At 38.9% G+C, this 17466-nt stretch overlaps 1 protein-coding gene across 1 annotated transcript in view; it reads right to left on the reverse strand.

The window, feature by feature from the left end:
- eys (eyes shut homolog) overlaps positions 1-17466 on the reverse strand; it is a 522745-nt gene that overhangs the window by 352730 nt on the left and 152549 nt on the right. Inside the window, exons 20-23 of the mRNA XM_057847548.1 lie at positions 17318-17431; positions 16768-16881; positions 15793-15990; positions 7329-7450 (exon numbers count right to left, since the gene is read on the reverse strand). Of these exons, the coding sequence (XP_057703531.1) occupies positions 7329-7450; positions 15793-15990; positions 16768-16881; positions 17318-17431 (548 nt within the window). The remainder of the gene's footprint in view (positions 1-7328; positions 7451-15792; positions 15991-16767; positions 16882-17317; positions 17432-17466) is intronic.

Raw genomic sequence — 17466 nt, forward strand, 5'->3', positions numbered from 1 at the left:
TATCAAAGAAAAATCAGAGTTGTAGAAATAACTGGAAACTCGAGAGAGCCATGACATTATGTTCTTCACAAGTGTATGTAAACTTTTGACCACAACTGTATATACTATGTACTATATATATATATATATATATATATATATATATATATATATATATATATATATATATATATATATATATATATATATATATATATATATGTACTGTACATATGTACATACAGTATATGTGTTGGTGTATGAAAAGTTTTAAGCATCGTGGAAAATAAGCATTGATGCATGATCAAACCTATGACTATATTTGAAAGATCGACCTTTTGTGAGTATTACTTTCAAATTTTAAGATTCCAACATGCTTCTTATATTTTTTGCACATTTCAGAATAAGCAAGGGTCAAGGATTCAGTGAAAAATTGACAAAACAGAAATTTGTGCAGTTTCGTGCAGTTCATTTGTGCAGCCCAAATCTCAGTGGTTGCCATGGCAACAATTTACGATTGCGGGTTGTAACTTGTTTCCATCCACCTTATTCGCCAGACTTGCCCCGCTTCGATTTCCAGCTTTTACCCCAAATTAAATAAGCCTTGACTGGTGATTTCACTTGCGATGATCATGTCATAGCTGCAGCTGAGCGGTTTCTTGAGTAACAAACAAAAAAGTTATTTTGCACTGGGATAAAAGCACTCCTGCACCATTGCATAAAGTGTTCAGCTCTTGAGGGTAACTATGTTGAAAAATAAAGTAGTGCCTTATCCCTTTTAGTTTGTTTTTCTGATGCTTAAAACTTTTCATAGGTCTGTGTGTCTGTATATACATTACAGTGTATCACAAAAGTGAGTACACTCCTCGCATTTCTGCAGATATTTAAGTATATCTTTTCATGGGACAACATTGACAAAATGACACTTAGACACAATGAAAAGTAGTCTGTGTGCAGCTTATTTAACTCATTCACTCCCAGCCATTTCACCAGAGCAAGGCCCTTCGCTCCCGGCCATTTTTTCTGGATTTTGACTGATTTTGCAAGGACCACAGAAAATTCTGTTCTATTGCTATATAAACTTGGAACCCACCAAAAGAAAGATTAGACTCTCTTCTTTCAGCAGAAAAAAAGTATGTTCGTATCTTATTCCATTCTTTAGAAATCAGCATTAGAAAATAGCTTAGTTTGAGCAATTTTCCAATTTCTGGTGAAAAAACGGAGAAAATGAGCTTTTTGTAAACGCATACATTTCAAACATAACTTTGACTTTAACAAAGCTATTTTTTGCATTAGTTACATTCCAAACATCTGAATAATGTTTTCCTTTTACAAAATACCATGAACAACCAGACAAATAGAGCTTTAGATAGCAAAGTAACAACACGACTACTGAGAGATGACGGTTTGTCGCTGAGATGACGCCGTTGTCGCCACGTCAGCTGTGTAAACTTTTCCCTCATCGTTGTCTGTCTCACAAAGATGGATTATTTTTGGCATTTCTGCTGGGTCTGCTTGGCGAGCCGCTCCATGGGGGGGTTTCACTCGTTTTGCACGGTAGTCCAGCGCCTGGCGTCCCAGGCGTCCTCTCGTTGTTTTGTTCGGTCGGAGCGCCGCCTGGCTTCATGCCGCCAGCGCTCTGAACATGCAGCCCGGCCGTTCACTGCTGTTGAATCGGGTTGCCTCATCTTACAAAATGCGCTACTGTCCTCCAGTGGCCAGTTTTATTGCTTTAAAATGGGTTTGGAGCATTGTTCTTTGTTTCTCAGATACAGCGGAAGCTATATATGCTTCTTTAAAAAAAAAAAAAAAAACGCAAAAGACGTAAAAATACGTTTTTGGGACAGTGGAGCATTTAAAAATAAAAACGTATTTATACGTTTCTGGGAGCAAATGAGTTAATAGAGTTAATTTATTTTCCCTTCATAATAACTTAAAATATAGCCATTAATATCTAAACCCCTGGCAACAAAAGTGGGTACGCCCCTTAGAAAGTACGTACATCCCTAAATGTCCAAATTGAGTACTGCTTGTCATTTTCCCTCCAAAATGTCATGTGACTCGTTAGAGGAGTGCTGTCAGCATTGCTGCAGAGATTGAAGAGGTGGGGGGGTCAGCCTGTTAGTGCTCAGAACATACGCCACGCTTTACATCAAATTGGTGTGCATGGCTGTCACCCCAGGAGGACGCCTCTTCTGAAGACAGTACACAAGAAAGCCCGCAAACAGTTTGCTGAAGACATGTCAACAAAGCACATGGATTACTGGAACCATGTCCTATGGTCTGATGAAACGGGCGATGTAGATGTACATAGTGTTTACTCACTTTTGTGGCCAGGGGTTTAGATATCAATGGCTATAATTTGAGTAATTTTGAGGGGAAAATAAATTAACTGTATTATAAGCTGCACACAGACTACTTTTCATTGTGCCAAATTGTCATTTTGTCAGTGTTGTCCCATGAAAAGATATACTTAAATATCTGCAGAAATGCGGGGGGTGTATTCACTTTTGTGATACAATGTATATTGTATATTAAAAAAAAAAAATACCACCCTTGTAGGACGGTATCTGTATGATACTCAAATTCAGATCCTTTACCAGAGGCCTGGGAGTTTGAGGGTTCTGCACAGTATCATAGCTATCCCTGTTAGGACTGCACTCTTCTGGACTTAGTCTTCAGATGTTGTTCCTGGGATATACTGGAGCCATTCTCCCAGCTGGGGGTTACTGCTCCAAGTCCGACCACCAGCGGGAGCCACACGAGCCTTCACCTTCCACATACGCTCCAACTGCTTTTTTAGCCCTTTCTACTTCACCGTCTCGTGATCCTTCTGCCTGATGTTGCCGTCAGCTGCTATTGCCACATCTATCGAAGTCACTCTCTTCTGCTCTTTATTCACCACCACAATGTCTGGTTGGTTAGCCAGGAGTTTTTGTCAATATGGAAGCTGAAGTCCAACAGAACATTGCCCTTGTTTTTCTCAGCCAACCTTTGTGGCGTGGCCCATTGGGATCGAGGCACTCCTATTTCTTACTTGCTACAGATGTTCCTGTATACTATCCCAGCCAATTGGTTGTGCCTCTCCATGTGTGCTGATCCAGCTAACATGTTAGATCCTACTATGATGTGATGGACTGTCTCCAGAGCATCCTTGCACAGCCTGCACCTCAGGTCTGATCTGCTCACCCGTACCCGTAGCCACTCTTTCTGAGGATTTGACTGAGGGGGTTCAGACCTTTGCAGAACAACAATGGTGATAGTGCATCTCCTTGGTATATGCCGCACTTGATGTTGACTTGGTCAACTGACTTTGAGTTGGCCTCTATGGTTGTCTTTCAAATCCCCATTGAGTTCTCGATGAAGGTTCTTGGGTCTCTGTTGATCTTATTGATTTCCAGGCATTCTCCTATTCATGTGTGTGGCATCGGGTCGTAAGCTTTCGTGTAGTCAATGCAGGCCCTGCACAGGTTGGTTTGTCTATTTTTGCAATGTTTGGCGACTGCTCTATTAACCTCGCTCCTCTGGTGTTAATGCCAATTCCTTTCTGAGCCCTGCTCATGTATTGCTTCACATTCTTACTCATCTTAGTCGCAATGATGTTCCATGCTTTGCAGAGGCAGGTTATTGGCCGGTTGTTGGATAGGATTGGTGCTTTCTGGTGGTCTTTCAGGACCTCCGTAGCTGGTCCATCTGTGCTGCTAGGCGTTAATGGAGTGCAGTTAGCTTCTTCATCCAGTATGCATGGATCATATCAGAGCCCGGTGCTGTATAGCTCTTCATCTTGGAAACTCTTGAAAGTCTACTCTTGAGATGGTACTCCTCTGTCTCAGATCTTGGCAGTGTTGTTAATCTTACTGAAAAAAAGTAATTAATTATAGTTACAAATTACTTCTCCCAAAAAGTAATTGCGTTACTAACTCAATTACCTAAATGTAAGAGTAATCAGTTACTTGGCAAAGTAATTGGTGATAATTACTTTTTTTTTTTCCTCAAAAAAAAAAAAAAAAAAAAAAAAAACATTGGCCACACTATGTGAAGTTTTTTGTGGAGGTTTTTGGTACAATTGGCCCGAGCCCAATTCTTTACCCTAATTTACCCTTTACCCTGAATCAACTGTTAAAAGTTGTTAAAATTGCTCCCATTACTGCATTAGTTCCCTTCTCTCTACTTTCGACATATGAAAGTTTTAAAACTGTTTCATCATTTAAAGATAGATTCAAGTCAAGATTTTGCCGATTTAGAAGTATTTTAGATAAAAAGTTACTTAGGTTCGCGAGGAAGGTTCTCTACAACAGAGCCGTCCTAAAAAGCCTACTGCTTTAAGATGGCGGCTGTCATTTTGCATCTAGTTATATCTATATACAGTACATGGGATATCTACCATGTCTACCATATCTACCATAACATGCGGGCGTAGTTTGTCCGGCTATCGGCTACAACATGTATTATTGGAGCTACCTAGCATCGCGTTTGCTCGGCGTCACAACTTTCTTGGCTCCTCCCCGCTCCTGCTCTGCTCTGTCGTCTCGGTGAGTCCGTCTCCCTCAGACTTTTCGACCAATATAGTAACGCATAGTAACGCATGCCTTTCCGTCCTCAGTAACGGTAACGGCGTTGCCAATATGAGAAAAGTAATTAATTAGATTACCCACTACTGAAAAAAATAACGCCGTTAGTAACGCCGTTATATTGTAACGCCGTTATTAACAACACTGGATCTTGGTGGGTCTGACCGATTGTTGTTTCCCTGCCAATTAGAGTACACTTTAGCTGGTTTGGTGGAGAACATCTTGTTTAATTCCCCTGGCTTCTGCCTCCTTGGTGTTCGTCTCTGTTTGCAGCTTCAAGTGTCTCAGGTATGGAGAGCTTGTTGTATTTTTTTTTATTGCTCCTTATTTTGCCATGTTTCTTCTCTGCAGACCTGGAAGCTGGCTGCCTTTTCTCCGTGTTTCCTTTATCTAGGAGTCTCTTCCATGGTGGGTACAGCTTGTTATGTCGGAGCCCATCTTGTACCCAATTACTGTGGCCGTGCTGTGTATTAGCTTATTGGTATTCATGTTTCCTGTTGGGATTGCCTTTGGACCATCATTCACATCTACTAGCAAATCTCCTGAAAGTACTTTGCAACTCAGCTTCGGTATTGGCCAGGGCCTTCAGGTTTCTATCTGCTGCAGATCTGTTGGATTGAGGCAGATTTGCTGGGGCTTGGTATCCAATCTCGAACTGTGATGGTGGCATTCCCCCAAATGACGCAGACCTTGTAGCCCCGAGCAACGTCCGACCCGCTATGACGATATCTGTATTGTGTTTTTGTGTGATGTCTTGTCCAAGGACCCCCACTGGAAGTTGATGTTGCTCCTGGCTGGGATTCGAATCCTTGACCTCCTGTGTCACTAAACACTGTACTGCTTGGGCTGTCTGTCTGTCTGTGTCTGTCTGTCTTTCTATACAGACTATATATATACTGTACACACACACAGCCAGGCACAATCTCAGGTGCAGGCTGTGCAATAGGTCCCTAAAACAGTCCAACACATTATTGCAGGGTGCAGGATACTGGCAGCAAAAAAATACATGGAACGCCATAACCAACTACCTTGTATATTGTACAGAAACACCTGTGCAGAGTATAGACTGGAGACCCCTAGATCCCAATGGGAAACACCCTCCAAGGTGGTAGAAAATGAGAGAGCTAAGATTCTGTAGGACTTCCGGAAACAGACTGAATAGATGGTTGTGATCAACCAACCGGACATTGTGTTAATGGATAAGCAGCAGAGGACAGCCGTTGTGATCGATGTAGCCATCCCCAACGATGGCAATATCAGGAAAAAAAGGAACATGAGAAACTATAGAAAGAGGAGCTGGAGAGCGCCTGGAAGGTGAAAGCAACAGTGGTGCCCATGGTGATAGGAGCACTGGGGGCCGTGTCCCCCACACTTGAGAAATGGCTCCAGCAGATACCTGGAGAAACATCAGAAATCTCCATCAAGAAGAGCACAGTCCTAGGAACAGCAAAGATACTGCGCAGGACCCTTAAGCTCCCAAACATCTGGTAGAGGACCTAAGCCTGAGATGAACAGCCATCCACCCTACTAGGTGGAGATGGGGGTGTGTGAGAGAAGAATGATATATACACACACATATACAGTCCTGTATATCACTGCATACACCCACACAGTTTATTCATTTGTTAGTTCATGCTACTGCCTATGTCCATAACAGCATGCAAATAATGTGTACTTTATTTCATCATAATCTGCATTAGTACAACTAACCAGAGCATGGAAGATTAATGGTTTGTTGTACTACCACAATAAATTAGTTTACTTTAGAATACACTCTATGGGATCTGTTAACTTGTGATGTCAAAGGTTTTTCTCCAGAATTTGACATTTGACCAAAAGTCCTGGAAGCTGAACACTGAAGGTATACTAAACAGTACAATGTATGCCAAGGGGCGATGGTGCAGTTAAAACTTTCCTCATATGACTGGTGGGTGTTTGTGAGGACGTTGGGTGAGTCAATCTAATGATAAACTAGACACCTCCAGGATATTCAGATTCTTTACCCCAGGCAGTAGAACATAATCTCATTTTTGCTGCTAAGTCACCTTCAGTGACTCTAATTTTCAAATATAAACTCCGTAGGACACTGTATTAATAGAGAGTATTGGCTGGGCTGTAAACGGGAGTATGTTGCAAAATATCTTCATAATGAGTTTAGGAAGGGCCTAGGAAAAAAAAAAAAAAAAAAAAAAAAAAAAAAAAACTAATACGTTCCAGCAAAATATTTCAAGTTGATAACATGGTTGGGTGTGACAAGAGCTGCATCCTATTGCAGATGGCTTTCAGGAAAATGCAACATACAACCTGGACTTGTTATCAGTTAATCACAGGAAATGATTAATAATCATTTATTGTTTTGAATCTACTTTAAAGCATGGGAAAGATTGACTGAGCAATGAAAGAAAACCTATGGCTGCCTGGATTGCACCACTTGATGACCTGTCTGCAAACATCAGAGACACTGCAAATTATAATCTACAGTCTAAGAAAAACAATGGCCACACACACAACACATTTCTGATGGTACCAGTGCATGGTGCTACATTTATACTATCCCTTTGGATGTGCATTTAATAATTAAATGGCAAAGCCGAGTATATTTAACACGCGGTGCAGTAAAACCATACAGGTCATCAGACAATTGGCAATACCTTATGTGAATCAAGTGAGTATTGCCAACTGTGCTGATTTATGGACACATTTTCATTTCAGGCCCACATTTAAGTCTGTAACTATCACTCAATTATATGGACATATGTAGAAAAAAAACCTACTTACCAGATGGAGGTCCTTACATATTGAGTTCCTACTACACAGATTGTTTACACAGTCATCAATGTCTTTCTCACATCGCAGGCCAGCATAACCAGGACTGCAGAGGCAATAAAAGCCATCTACAACTGAAACAAGATCAGCAGTTTACTTACAGTATATCACCCTGCATCATCAATTACTATCCACTGTTCTCAGCAGGTAGCACTCCATTTCTACAAAGCTAATTGTAAGCATTGCCAATACTTTCTCAGTGTGGAACAATTCATTTTTAACAACTGTTTAAAAATAAATTGATTGTTCTAACAGTCCAACATTCTTCATATAAAGTGACATAGCAGCACTAAAATAATTGACAGGGTCCAACACATTGAGCCTCTTTAAAGGGAAAGACAATACCTATCGTCAAAATCAAGGTCATGTGAAAGACTATTTTTCAAACTACAGTGGACCTTTACATATGAAGTTAATTCGTTCCAGGACCTTGTTTGTAAGTCGAAATGGTCGTATGTTGACCAGGATTTTCGCATAAGAATACATTATAATTCCATTAATTCGCCCAAAAAGTTACACTAAATCCTTAATAAATACTGCTGTTAGTATTGCAAATAGCAATTATAAATAGCAAAACAAATAAATAATGAATCAAAATCAAAGTAATGATAATAAAATAATAGTTATAATAATAATAATAATACCTGAAATAATGTAACGAAATGGGTTCTAATGTGGCAGACTTTTTTTGCTGTACCTGAACGCACCGCGGGGCTGACGTGACGGTAAGCAAGAGAGCGCGGTTCTATTTTACTTTCTGCTTTGATGCTGGCATCCACACTAGGCATGGTGTGTTGCAAAAGTTTATAGAATAAATGATTAGAAACCTGACGAAGCTGGCGATTTATTTGGCAATGTTACCACAATAAGAATTGTCCCCTTCACTTATAAAGACTGGCGAACGGAGGAGGACCGCCGGCCAAGATCAACATTCTACGGCCCTATTGTCGACCCAGTTCATGGATGCACACACCATGCTTATATTTTTCTATCATCTAAATCTTCATTTCAATGTTAAGCGTCACCTTTTCTTCTTTTTCTCCACCTGCACTAACCTTTTTGGATCCAGTGTTGATTTCTCTCACAAGAAATCACCCGTGCGTCTGCCTTCCGGCAAAACAAAGAAACTGTGGCCCTTTCAAAAATCGTCGTCTTTTGAGCATGTCGTCGGATGTAGAAACAAATGGCGAGTCAAATTTTACGTCGGATGTTGAAAAGATCATGTGTCCAAGCGAACATGTGTCGAGGTACCACTGTATCTAAAAATGTAAACCGCAAATTTCTGTGTTTCAATGTGGGGGTCTAGCAGGTGAGGAACGAGATGTGCATCCAAACAAAAGACAAGTAATCCAAAAAATACCAAAGTAGACCAAAAGCCAGAGTCCAAGCCTACTTACTAGGAACGAGGCAGGACAGGGGCACAGGAACATACCTGACATGGACACTGACATTGGCAAACATGCAACAAGGAATGAATACAAGCAGGGATCTTAAATAAACAGACATGGAGTAATGCGACAAAGAATAATAGGTGGGTGACACGAGACAAGAGGAGCAAGCCACAACTTATGAAATCAGTAAGGATCAGAACCAGGCCCGGAGTGGCTAATCGGGAGGATCGGGACACTTCCCGGTGAGCCGGCCTGACGAATTTATGTCATAAATAAAATGAAACCACTGATAACCAATGATATATTACATTAAAGCACATACAGTTGAAAAATGTGAATATCAAGTAATTTTGTTGCATTTTGACAATTCAACATTAAAGATTAAACCAAAAAATTGTATAGCTTACTGTATGTCATTTTGCATGTACTGTAATGGCTCATCTCAAGCAGTTCCTCGTAACTTTTCTGATTCTGAAGATTTTTCAGCCTATTATAACCACAAACTTGCAAACAATGACAGAAGGGGAAAAATAAGTAGGTCAACCATCACATTTAACATTTTGTGGCACCCCTTTAGCAGCAATAACTTTAACCAGACTCTTCCTGTAGGTGCAGATCAGTCTGGCACATCGATCAGGACTAATCTTGGCCCATTCTTCTCTACAAATCTGCTGTAGTTCAGTCAGAGTCCTGGGACGTCTAGTATGAATTGCTGTATTAGGTCATGCCACAGCATCTCAATGGGGTTGAAGTCAGGACTTTGACTTGGCCACTCCGGAGCGTGTATGTTGTTCTTCTGAAACCATTGTGAAGTTGATTTACTTCTGTGTTTTGGATTGTTTTGTTGCATCATCCATTCTCTTTTTGGCTTCAACTGTCTGACAGACGGCCTCACGTTTTCCTGCAAAACATCCTGATAAACTTTTGAATTCATTCTTCCATTATTGACTGCAAGTTGTCCAGGCCCCGAAGCAGCAAAAAAGTACCAAATAATGATGCTCCCTCCACCATGCTTCACGGTGGGGATGAGGTGTTGATGTTGGTGAGCTGTTTCATTTTTCCTTCACACATGACGTTGCGTGTTACTCCCAAACAATTCAACTTTGGTTTCATCAATCCACAAAATATTTTGCCAAAACTTCAGTGGAGTGTCTAAGTGCCTTTTTGCAAACATTTAACAAGCAACAATCTTTTTTAGACAGCAGTGGCCATAGTTTTACATACTGTATAGAGATATTGCACTGTGCCAGTGATTTCTGTAAGTCTTTAGCAGACACTAGGGTTCTTTTTTACCTCTCTGAGTATTCTGCGCTGAACTCTTGGTGTCATCTTTGGTGGACGGCCTCCTTGGGAGAGAAGCAACAGTGCCAAACTCTCTCCATTTGTAGACAACTTCACTGACTGTCGATTGATGAACATCCAGACTTTTAGAGATGGTTATGTATCCTTTCCCAGCTTTATACAAATCAACAATACTTAATCGCAGGTCTTCAGATAGCTCTTTTGACCGAGCCATGATGCACCTCACACAATGCTTCTCATTAAGACAATTCTTACCAGGTGTGTGTTTTATAGTGGACAGGGCAGCTTTAAACCTGTCATCAGTGAGCGGGCACTCACCCAACTTAAATTATTTGGTAAAAATTGGTTTCAACTGCTCTTTAAGTGTCCTTAGGCAGAGGATCCAGTTAATTATTTTCCCCCTTCTGTCATTGTTTGCCTGCTATCCTCATTAAAATATGAAAACCTATAAATGTTTGGGTTGTTTTAGTCAAAGCAGACACTGTTTTTACATCTGTATGATTCTGACAAGATCAGATCACATTTGATGGTGATTTCATGCAGAAATGTGAGAAATTCCAAAAGGTTCAGATACTTTTTCATACCACTGTATTGTAAAATAAGATAATAGTATTATGACAAGATATTAAAGGATAAAAAGTATTTTTTTAAATTTCATAATGCCTCTTTCCACAATACCCTTTTTATTTCATAATGTCATTTTCCAGCACAATAAGATTCTACAAGATAAAAAGCATTTTTCACAAATATTTTTTTTTTTCATAATGTCTTTTTTCAGCACAATGAATTGCCTTCTGTCAATCAAATGCAGAAGGCGGAGTCAGTTAAGTAATTGGATAGATTGGAGTAATGGTAAGGCCTTTCGTTACCAGCCAACCAGTTTGCAACTTCTCGTGAGTGACTAACTGAAAGTGACACTATCAAATGTTAGTGCAACTGGCCAGACTCCACGATCCAGCCAATCACTTAACTGACTCCGCCTTGTGTATTTGATTGACGGAAGACAATTCATTGTGCTGAAAAATGACATTATAAAATAAAAAGGCCATTGTGGAGAAAGACATTATGAAAAAATGACTTTGTGGAAAACCTCTTTTTATCTTGCAGGTTTAAACTGATTTTTTCATACCGGCCGGTCGGATTGAAAAAAAATACAGATACCGATATGTACGTCAATTTTTAAATATCGGCGGCGATAATTGGTCTGTCTCTAGCAAATACACACTGACAGATTCGAGCATAATTGCATTTGATATTAGGAATTAACGACCTCAAAAGAATAATGGGATACTCACATCTTGTTGGTTAAAATGGTACCAGCATTGGCAAAATGTCTGCCCGCACTTAGGGCAGCCACATCTTGAAAATCCTGGCTTTTTTTTTTTTTTTTAATAAATAAATGTTTTGCCTCCCTTACAGGTAAGTAAAATGAATTTTTTTTTTTTTTTTTTCCAATTCATTAAACAAGATTATTTCCATAAGGATGCACATGATAAAGTTATTGTCTTTCCCTTTAAAATATCATGTCTGGCCACTGTAATTTTTAACCTTACCCCCCTTTCACTTATATGTACCAATTTCTCTCAATGGTAGGTCAGAAAGAAGGTTTATAATTTGTTGCCACACTTCAGAGTTCATATCAGGCAAATCAAGGACAGATCATAAGAGAAATATATTTTTCACATTAAAAAAGAGCCAATTTTCAACACCATTTGTGAAATATTCCATAGTTTTTAATGTATTTCCACTTGTCACTAATGACGAGGGATTTATCACTCTTTCTCTGCAATACCGCATTGATGCTGAGTTAGCCAGTGACAGAGATAATTGTGCTTCTTACCGGAGTGAATTTATTACGTCCCTAGTCGGGGTCCCAGGATTCTTCATTATCCCAAAGATTTACCACGTAATCTATGCTGTCACTCCGTCTTGGTGTGTGTAACCACTATTACTCTCATTAAATGCTTTTGGTCATGGGTGGCAGCAGTATTACTCATCTCAGCCTCGGTGGCTCTGTGGTGCTCTCCCCAGGGATGGGGCTAGCTGGTTATGAGTGCTGGGTCAGTGGGTCCTACAGGCCCCCCAAAAAGCCTACAATCAAGATTAGTCCAGACAGCTAACTGGGGTGTATGGGAACACAATACCGCCGTAAAGTTGAGCCACCAACAGATGCAAATTTATAGAACAATTACAATATATCATTCGTTTAACCTAACTTTGTGCTCTATTGTGCTTAAAAAAAATTTGAGATATTGAGATAGATATTAACAATTCTTTTACAGGGTCAGTCTGAGGTCAACCAACCTCACACTTTAATTAAAAATGGCTAAAAATGTTGTCAATTGTTCGTGCTATGTTTCTGATACAAAAAGTGTCATTTGTGCTGTCGTTTTTGAGATAATATTTTAGGGTGATGACGTCACACAGCCCCCCATTTATTGCAATGGACCTGAAATGGTGCCATTCCTTTATGCTATGTTTGTAAATTGTTAGTAAATGAAGTCACCTCATCACTCCAAATTAATATCTCAAACCCCCCACTCTGTTATTGAGAGAGTTGGTACGCCTTGTCAGCCGTGACAGAGTCACTGCGATTGACGTCATCACTCGAAATTAGTATCTCACTATTGTTAAAACGATAGCATTACGAATGAACATTTTTACAGCACAAACGTAGCACAAACGATTGACACCATTTTTAGCCATTTTTACTCAAAATTGGGGGCTGGTTGACTTTAGATTGACCCATAAAAGAATTGTTAATATCTCAAAAACGATAGCAGCAAAAACGATTTTTTTTTTTCAGCATAAACGAGCACAAAACTAGCACAAACGAATGACATCATTTTTCTATAAATTTGCGTCTGATGGGGGGCCAACTTCATGGAGGTGAACACAATGAAGTAAGCCCCTAGATCACAGGCTCACAACTCTGTGGCATGAAAAACCATTTATTATTACTATTATTATTGTTTTTGTAAATATACATGCAATGTACAAATGTAGCTATTAAAATCATTGCAGCTCAGAAGCTGAATAAAAACAAAACACTTTGAGAAAGATAATGTTAAGAAAGAATATTTTGAAAAGAGAAATGCTGCCACAGATATATTGTTGAAATTTACATTTCATATAAATAAGTGCAGTACATCCTTTAGCTAAAAAGGCTAGGTTCATACTGCAGGTCTTAAGGCACGAATCCGATTTTTTCGTGTTTTTCCGACTCAAGTCAGGCATCTGATCTGGACCACATTTTTCCAGAATGTAGCGGCTGTCTGAACTCTCAGATCTCCCAAACCGGAATTCATGCAGCAATTACGTCAGCAAAGAGCGAGAACGGCATGCAAGACGGCAGCGATGTAGCTGTTCATTAGCATTAGTGCCTAGCTTATACTAAGCAGGAGGCGGGCTTGACCACAGTCATAAAAAAATATAGAAAAGGATAAGCCTGATAGTGCTCGGTTTCTTACTTTGCGCCAAATGAGCAATAATTCAGTATTGCGTACATGGCCGAGTCGGGGCAAACTGACGCAGACACATAAGACTTATGCATAGACTTCATTACTTATTGACATGACACCTCGTCATTCTTTGCGTCAAGCCTTACCATAGGGGGCCGAGCCGCCGAGCTTCATTTAGTGATAATCAGACGAAGACGGCACAAGCCAGATTTAAGCTTGGATTTTTGGAAGAACTACGAAAGCTGTACTGCATACTAATAGGAAGGATTGTCTCAGGAGTGATTTGTTCGAGGACTCAAACATTTTATTTTTCGTACTATGCATGCATTTTGAAACGTTGTGAAAAAAATCAATCGGAGAATAGGAACCGCTACGGCATTGGCGTCATTCTTTGGCATATATACTTAAAATAGATGCGTAAGTGCTCATTTTTTTGCTCTTTTAACAAAGAATTGAGACAGTTTTACGTCCATATCTATAAAGAATTCAGTGATTTAAGGATTTATTCACAAGAATTTTGAACGGAAAAAGCCATTGGGGCAGCCCACTTATCATAACAAAGCGCTAACAGACTAGCATAATTCTTCGACAGATTTAAGTAAAGTAAATTCAAACTGCCCGGGTTTTTTTTGCTTTTAACCAAGAATCGAGACTGCTTTACGTCCATATCTATAAAGGATTCAGGGATTTAAGCATTTATTCACAAGAATTTAAATGTAAAACGCTCTTTGCTGAGGAGATGTGGTAAGGTGGACCCACAGTGAACTTAAAGACGAGCCACACATTCGCTATATTTACGTAAGATAAATACTAGCTGCACGGTTTCTTTTGCTTTTAACCAAGAATTGAGACTGTTTTACGTCCATATCTATAACTAATTTAGGGATTAAAGCATTTATTCTCAAGAATTTCAACCTAAACAGCTCTTTGTTGTAGTAAGGCGGCGCCACAGTGAACTTTAAAGACGAGACGCACATTCGCCATATTTACGTAACATAAATACTACCTGCACGATTTCTTTTGCTTTTAAACAAGAATCGAGACTGTTTTACGTCCATATCTATAAATAAATCATGGATTTAAGCATTTATTCACAAGAATTTCAACGTAAAAAGCTCTTTGTTGTGGAAAGGCGGCGCCACAGTGAACTTAAAGACGAGCATTTGCCATATTAATGAAACATAAATACTATTGTTAATAATAATATAATACTATGATTGTATACAGGATTTAGTAGTAATCTAGTTGTATATACTAATTGATTCTGCATGCTTTCCTCAAGTATTAATTTTATGATGTGAAAATTGACTGATTTATTAGCTGTTGAAAACACGCAGTAAATAAAAGAATAATATGGTTTTAATTTTTTTTTTTATTTGATAGGTATTTTGGGCAAAAACATATATGATATGTTAAATACTGCTATTGATCCTGAAAATGTAGGTGATTATCTCTGCATTTGGTTATTTTTGTGCATCTAATGTAAAATGTGAGAATTTACTGTATAAGCATTTTAAGTTTTGTTATACTTACGTAAAAAATGATAAACCTGGATTTTATTAGGGAACAACTTTGAATTTTTTGATGCCGCTGCTCATGGAGACTCATATATGGCTAAGATAGGTGCCTGTTTTGGTTTTAGGTCAGTAGCTTCTTTGGTTTTGAAAATATTTGAATTTGAAGTTTTTGAAAATAGGCCCACTACGGATCGGCCCCGTTTCCTGTGTCATGTCAATAGGTTATGAAGTCTATGGCTTATGTACGCGTCATGCACGCACAGTGCGTAGTTATTTGTTTTGATGCATCTGCACATGCGGTTCAGTTTGGGTCAGCGTGTGTCAGACTGCGAATTAGTGCGCATGCGTAATACTTGAACGGGCTCAATGGACGAAGGCAGTCTGAACGGCTACGTCAAAAAAAAAAAAAAAAAAAAAAAAAACGGAATTGTGCATTAAGACCTGCAGTGTGAACCTAGCCAGAGTGTGGTGTTAGAGATAAAGTGTCATCTTTGATTGTATTATTTGTTCAACTTTATGACTTAATTTGACTAATCAATTCAATCAACAGTGATTCAATTTCAATGTAGGCAAATATGCAAGCCGACTCTCATGGACAGTGTCCTAGATCATCCAATCAAACGATATTATGCCATTCACAGTACACCCTTGTTAGGGTAGACGCTGCTTTAAAATTTTGGAGTGTAACTGTCTTTCTCTCTCTCTTGCATTTTTTTAAATTTTGTTTTATTCTTTGTGTTTTTACCATCATAGCAAAATCCATTGACACATGGATTGGACCTGCACTCATCCACATTGATTTCACAGTGGGGGCCCCTGAATCCTCGGCGGCAGCGGCACCGGAAGCCCAAAGGGTAATGGTCTTCATCCAGCTCTTCCACACACAAGGCTCCATTCTCACAGGGATTACCGGCCTCACAGGGTAACAAGTCACAATTTCGACCTGGGGTGAATACACAGGAGAATCCACCCTTGTTGAAATAGTGTTAAAATGGCATAATTGAGGATTTTTAACGACTGCCCCCCTATTCTCCGATTCTTTGAACTCAACCTCATGATAGATTAAATGCTGTTTCACTTTCTGTTATTTTGTCTAGGTGGTCAATTGAAAGCGAGCTCTTTTCTCATGACGACATGAATACAAGACAACATAAAACATTTACAACATAAAACATTAGTGCCTGAGGAAAAACAAAGGTCTGCTCACATTCCACTAAAAGCTGCACTAATATTTATTTTCCCTGAATATTTTCAGTTTTACCTACATTTGATTAATAATTAAGAACACAGTAAATACTAAGAAATTGCATTCACAAATTAATAAGTAAAAAAGAACTGTTGCAACAATGTACTAACGGGTATAAGATTTATTTTTTTTTTTTTACCTTTACTAACAGTTTAGCCTCATTGCTCTTTATATGCCTTTTAATGCTTGACCTACTTTAATCATAGCACATTAGCCTAAAGCACTTGCATTGTTTATGCAATTATACCATCTTACAATGACACTTAAACTACACATTCAACGAAGCATAAATCTCGATAAATTATGTGATTTTCTAACCTCTGTTAGAAAATAAACATTCATTTTGTTGAGATGTTAAGTGGTTTTTGACTGGTAAATAATAGTATGTGAAGTTAATTCTTACTTTATTAGATTTTGTATTTGTTATTATTTTTCTTGATCTTTTTAGGTGCCCATTATCTTAGTATCCATTACCTTTAAGTGGGGCCAGACATTGGCAAAAGTAATTACCAGGCTGGTCAATGCATGTGGCTCCATTCTTACAGGGTGATGAAGCACACTCATCAATGTGAAGTTCACATCGGCTTCCTTGAACAAAGACATGCACAGATATAATGTGCTATATATATATATATATATATAAACACTCATAATGAGACATACTGGCTTGTGCTGTGCTATAGACAACTGTTTGATAATTACAGTATCTGTAAGAAGGGGTTGAAATCTTCAAATCTTTTTACTGTCTCATTGAATTATACGTCAATCTGATCATCAAAACACAGCAGCATTTCAACGACTTTCACAGCACCCCATGTTGGATAATTATGCTCACAACAACAGATTAAATGTTTGCAAGTATTAGAACAAGATGCTTTATTCTATTATTTTGGATGGGTTCAATGAGTGACAAAGTTAGCAAATTATTTTATGAAGCATAATAAAACTAAAAAAAAAATTAAGATCATTGTAATTGTGAAAACTTCTTGTCAGAATAAAACAAAAAATTAAATGTACTACTAACCTGTAAAACCAGATGCACACACACATCCATAGCCACGAGCAAGGTTAACACAAGTGGCATTGTGCAGGCAGGGTGATGACGTGCACTCGTTGGCGCTGATTTCACAGAAGCTGCCTGAGAGAACGACATGTATGAGAATCAAAAAGTGG

The sequence above is a fragment of the Corythoichthys intestinalis genome, chromosome 10 (assembly GCF_030265065.1).
Source record: "Corythoichthys intestinalis isolate RoL2023-P3 chromosome 10, ASM3026506v1, whole genome shotgun sequence".
Taxonomy (NCBI): domain Eukaryota; kingdom Metazoa; phylum Chordata; class Actinopteri; order Syngnathiformes; family Syngnathidae; genus Corythoichthys; species Corythoichthys intestinalis.